General features: G+C 30.4%; 1 protein-coding gene across 1 annotated transcript; it reads right to left on the reverse strand.

The window, feature by feature from the left end:
• Nucleotides 1-3,692: 3,692 nt before the first annotated feature.
• Nucleotides 3,693-5,175, reverse strand: LOC9324593 (probable S-adenosylmethionine-dependent methyltransferase At5g38100). Its single transcript, XM_021010303.1, has 3 exons — nt 5,021-5,175; nt 4,278-4,931; nt 3,693-4,191 (listed from the first exon to the last, which is right to left on the reverse strand). Exons 1-3 carry the CDS (start codon nt 5,093-5,095, stop codon nt 3,859-3,861), a joined length of 1,062 nt encoding a protein of 353 aa, XP_020865962.1. The 5' UTR covers nt 5,096-5,175; the 3' UTR covers nt 3,693-3,858.
• Between the last annotated feature and the right edge of the window lie 825 nt (nt 5,176-6,000).

A 6,000-nucleotide genomic window follows, 5' to 3' on the forward strand; every position in this document is an offset into this window, starting at 1 on the left:
ATGCCATTAGAAATAAAATTTTATAGAGTAATTAATTCAACTCATTAAGAATAAACAAGTCAAATACTATTTTATGCAATTTAATTATAAAAACGAAAATCTATTATTAATTTCTTTAAAAAGAATGACCAATCAAAATGAACATATAAGATTTGATATCTAACTTACCATATTAATTTGTTATTAATCATTATACTTCACCTCTCATCTTTATATGATTCTATTTCTATGAATAAATAAATCATTATATCATGTATATAAAAAAAGTAAAAAAATTTCCGCATATACCAAGATTTGAATTTTTAAAAATGAATATAAATTATTCAATGTATGAAAGAACAAATTTAACTGGTCAAAAATTCATATTTGAGTAATATATTCCTCTTTTTTTAATATCATCAATACTTAATAGATCAAAAATTTATGAAGTATAAATACTCTAATTTGATATTTTGAAACAAATATTTATAATAGGCGGAGGGTTGAATATAATATATTATATGATAAAATGAGTTATGATCCTTATAACTATTTGAATATTTATATTTAATTTCATATCATTATTTTTTAAATTCATAATTTTACATACTACAATAAAAAATTTAAAAATTTTAATTTGGAACATTTTGAAAAGTTTAATTTAATATATTAAAGAATATCATAAATATTTAATAGATAAAAAAATTATAAATACATTAATTTGATTTCTAAAAAGATATGTTTAAAATATTTATAGTAGGCGGCGAGTTAAATGTAATGTATTATATGGTAGAAAGTTATGATCCTTCTAACAGACGGCATTTCAAGATTTTATGATGAGATGAGTTAAATAAGGTTTGACACTTCTAAATATTTGAAAATTTGATTCTGCAAGCAATTTTTGAAAATAATAAATAATAGATTGTACCTCAATATTTTTACAGGGAATGTAAAATGAAAATATAGAATCCACACACGGATTGAATTTGGTATTTTTATATACCTAATATATGTTCATAACATATTTGATTATGTAAATAATTGGTAAATTCCGTAATTAGCTCAAACAAATCTCTATTTCAACAACCAATGAATCAGAATTTGAAAAATTAATTTCCTAAATTAATTCAAATAATAGCTAATTTTCTTAAGTAATTCAAAATAATCTACGTTTTAGATGCGATTCATTTATTATATTTTGATTTTTTATCTATATGCACTCTCATTTTGTGGTTGTTAACATAAATTAATTCATTGTCCAAACAATATTAATTTTTTTTAAAAATAATCTTATTTTCCGTTTTCATATCTTAAAAAAAAATCAATAATTGAATAATATAGAAAAAAGAAAATATATTCATTCTAATATTATATATAGAGACTCACATACTATTATAATATATCACAACTTTATTTTAAAACATAAAAAATTATAAATTTTGTAATAAATGAAATTCAACTCGTACTGTAGTACAGGTGATGATCTAGTATATATAAATATATATATATATATATTGTTCTTGCATCCAGGAAAAAAAATTCATGAGTCCGCTAGACCAACACAGGCATACTAGACGAGTAAAAAAAAGTAACACATTGCTTCAAACCCCAATTATTAGTTTTGTGTCAAATATTATGTGTTCTTGTTTTAAATAATATAATGATATCAAATTACATAAATTAGCTATTTAATTAGTATTTATTTTCCATTTTGCCTTAGGCCCCATTGCTATATCCGGCTCTGATGTAGAAGTTGAATATGCCCCACCTTATAATGGTAAGCTTCTTATACATCTTATACAGAAGTTGTGGTTTTTAATAAGCCTAAAATTGTTCATTCTTGATGGATTTGTTGATTTATTTTTCAGTCAACAACCATAATCCTTATTTAATAGTTTTCTTTGTTCACTAATAGTTTCCTTTTTCGATACCATTTTTGTGCAATATCTTTAGGGAGAGAGGATGATATTATCGTAATCACAATCCACAATCCATGGGATCTTTAATCATCGTAAAGGTGTAAGTGTAAAAGTGAAGTTTTTATTAATTTGAAGGATAGGGGAGAGTACAAAGACGCTAAGACATAACATGCAGCAAGAAGAAAAATGAAAAACGACAAAGTACCATGAGATTGACGAAAGAAGAGAAGCAACATAGTTGGATCAGTTCTTGCGAAGCACAGTGAGATATTGCATTCCGCGTTTGGCATTATGGAGGCGAGAAATCTGTTCGCATGCCTTGACCTTGACAAGCTCAAATGCTTTCCTCATGACTTCGATTCCAAAATATGCGGAAACGAAAGCACCATAGAAGGCCTGAAAGAAATAACCAATGTCTTGGGGTCTAGCGGAAACTCATTCTTAGAGTGAATGATATATTCGAAAGCCTCAATTGTGAACTTCACATTCTCCTCAATGATTTGCCTTATCTTGCCTTGTTCTGCAAAAAAATAAAAGTTGTACTAGAAAAATCATTAAAATTGACATCTATCTTGTGAAAATATAGATGTTTATGTTTCACCAAAAAAAAAATGAAAATATTAGTTGTCAAATTAACACTGCTACCACAATTTCTAAAAAACTTTTCATTTCTACCAGCTATCCTTCTACTTTTTCAAATGTACCACATTCGTTATGTAAAAAGACGAAACTGTTATTCCTTTTACTCTTCATGTAATTCTCTCTCCTCATCATTAACTGTGCACATTTAACTCAATCTATTTCGGAGACAATTGGATCTAAAATTTGGGGACAACAGGATCTGATGGTTGTCCATCGTCAGATAGTGTGGTTTTACCCGCAAGTGATTTTGATTTACTCTTGGGAGACTTTATTCACTCTGTTACTCTATATAATCATATTTTGTCCCCGATTTTACATTCAATATGTAATCTTGTATTACGAGAATGATACTAATGAAATAATCAACATTCTGCAAATTCGGAGACAACTGGATCTGATAGTTGTCCATCGCTATATGATGTGGTTTTACCCACTAGAGATCTGGACTTACTCTTGTAGGACTTCATTCACTCTATTTCGTAATTATTTTCCATTGGTAAATATGAACTGCATTTAATGCATCGATTTTATCCTTCTGACACAAAGTTGTCTTTTTTTTTTCGGACACAAAGTTGTCATCCTCTCTCAAACAAAATTGTCCTTCTTTTCTGACACAAAACTAAATATTTTTAGGGGCAAATCGTCTTTTTCCTACCACACTATCACACAAATGTAGTAGATTTGAAATTAAATAAGCAAAAGTGGTAGAATTGGAAAGAATTTGGTGGAAAGTGATAGAGTTGATCAAATTTCTTTTTATAATCAAGATAAATATATTGAAATATAGATAACAATATAATTTAAATTATACTAAAAAAATCATTAATTGTGCTAGAAAATCATTCAACTATTTTGGTCAAAGTTATTATTCTTGCCAATTACCCAACAAAAATGAAGTATACCAATTGTATACTAAGTCTTATGCCTTTAGACTTTTAGTGTTGACTGTGGACTCTTATCTGATAGGCTCAAAGAAAAACAATGTCGGTCAAAGAAAATACGTTTCCCAAGAAAACAAAAGTGTGTTAAACTGTCGAAGTTGGATGTTTTATTTATTTAGAGCCTATTATTGGCCAATCTAAAAAATGAACATATGGGATAACGTTATACGATCCATATATATCATTCAGCAATAGCACTCGTTATTATTAGTATATGCGTAAATTGAAGTTTTATTCACTTGTATAATAGGGGAGATCATACAAAGACACTAAGACAAAACAGCAAGAAGAAAAAGACGACAATGCACCATGAGATCGACGAAAGAAGAGAAGCAACAATGGAGGAAATCACATTATCAATATATTTCGATCACGGATTAGTTCTTGCGAAGCACGATGAGGTACTGCATTCCGTCTTTGGCATTATGTAGGCGAGAAATCTGTTCGCGTGCCTTGACCTCCACAAGCTCAAAGGCTTTCCTCATGACTTCGACTCCAAAATGTGCGGAAATGAAAGCACCATAGAAGGCCTTGAAAGAGATGGCCAATGTCTTGGGGTCTAGCGGAAACTCATTCTTAGAGTGAATGATATCCTCGAAAAGCTCGATTGTGAACTTCCCATTCTCTTCAATGATTTGCCTTATCTCGCCTTGCTCTGCAAAGTAAATTGAGGTTTTGAATGTGTCCACCTTTTCTTGCTCGGTGACACCCTTTATAAATCAAAAAGAGATAATGCTAGTTAGTACTTAATACTTATGCAAATTGTAGGTAATACTATAAAGATCAAATTATGTACCTGTTGAGCAAGATCAATAAGTGATTCTCCAATAAAATCCATGACAGTTCCTTTAGGGGTCTCGGACATCTTAACTCCGTCTCTTAGACAAGATCCTAAAAGCAACATCAATCCCCCGGGTACGAGCTCTTCAGCTCTAGCATCCAAAAGAATTTTGGTGTCAATAGAGTACTGATCAAGGTACGCTTTCTTGACAGCTGGGTTGAACCCGGTGCATTGCATGTCTTTGTTCCACAAGGGAGAGTCGCGATCCATGATTCCTTTGGGGATTTTGGAAGTGAAATGGAATGCATAACTCATGACTCCGATGTGGAAACTCTCCTTCGGAAGAACACGTTCAAAGAAGGAACCAGGAACCCCAGCGCTAAAGTATTTTCTCCCTGGAGGAAGTGTCTGGAAGAGAGTGTTGAAATCGTTCAGGCTGAAGTCGTTGAATAGGACTTGGAACTCGATGTTATCATCGGGGTTTTGTCCGGTTTCTCTACGGTACTTTTCTTCTACCGCATCTATTATGTTTTGAACTGCCACAAAAGTGTTAGGTCCACTCGCACAACCGAAATCCGCTACAATGAAGCGATTCGAAATCAAGTCTAGGTCGAGATTGGCTGAGATAGCCTCGGTCATCTTGTCTTTTGTAGCTTCCAACAACGCTCTCTGTATATAGAAAAGGAGACTGTTAAATACAAACATCATAGGAATTCAAAACCTAGCTAAGTACTAATGCAAATCATTTAGATATGAACCTGATACGAGGACTGTTGGTTGTAACTCTCAGGACCATCTCCTCCAATCATGATCCAATCTGGAGTAGTAGTCATGATATCTCTCTCTCTCTTTTTCTCAAACTTCTTTTCTTGTTTAATACTTTGGTTTATGATGAGAGTAGTGATAATCCATGGACCTCTCTATGCTTATTTATATAGTAATATTCATTGTCCTTAAAAAGACATGTGGAAATTCGTCCAAAAAAGCAGCTTATTTTATTATATAAAGGTTGAATGCGTTCAACATAACGCTTCATGTACGACAACGTATAACTTACGGCATTGTGGCAGATGTAAAATGTTAAAATAATTCTATGACCACTATGATTTTAAAACATAAATAAAGTTTAGAAAATTGAAGTATAAGATTAAATATAAAATGTTTCAGTAAAATCTTATTTTAAGCCCATTAATAAACTAGAGACTAGCTATAATATTTTATGTAGTTTTAAAATTATTAATTTAGTGATATATAAATTGACTCAAAATTTAATTTAGAACCGGATAAAGGTTTTGATTTATCAAAATTAACTTGTAGAATATTTACACTCTAGGAGATTTTTCAATGTAACAGGCGAGATCATAGCCGTCAAAGAAGATTTCTTTATCTAGACCAACACGAAATAATTCACATTAAGAAGGGTCGATGTGTTTGTGATGGTGAGAGATTCGGTGACGGCCCAAGAATATGAGATGGCCGATTTTGAAAATAGTTTAATAAAAATATTATTTATTAATTTTGGTTTATATGTTAGGTGAATAATATTTTTCTAGTATTTTTAAAAGATTTTATAAACTTAAGTTTATTATTCCATGTCTAAAAACTACTTTTGTGAGTTAATAATGTAAATGCAGAAGAAATATTATTATTACATACTCTTGGTTCTTATTTCAAAGTTGGACTATAAACAGTAACAGGTATTTTTTAACTATATAGTTATTCAACTTTAAATTAAATA

The sequence above is a fragment of the Arabidopsis lyrata genome (assembly GCF_000004255.2).
Source record: "Arabidopsis lyrata subsp. lyrata unplaced genomic scaffold ARALYscaffold_2, whole genome shotgun sequence".
Taxonomy (NCBI): Eukaryota; Viridiplantae; Streptophyta; class Magnoliopsida; order Brassicales; family Brassicaceae; genus Arabidopsis; species Arabidopsis lyrata.

Coding starts and splice junctions, on each gene's coding strand:
- LOC9324593 (XM_021010303.1), bottom strand. CDS start 5,095: ATGACTACTACTCCAGATTGGATCATGATTGGAGGAGATGGTCCTGAG. Junction 4,932..5,020: donor ACCAACAGTCCTCGTATCAG/GTTCATATCTAA, acceptor TTCTATATACAG/AGAGCGTTGTTGGAAGCTAC. Junction 4,192..4,277: donor TTATTGATCTTGCTCAACAG/GTACATAATTTG, acceptor TGATTTATAAAG/GGTGTCACCGAGCAAGAAAA.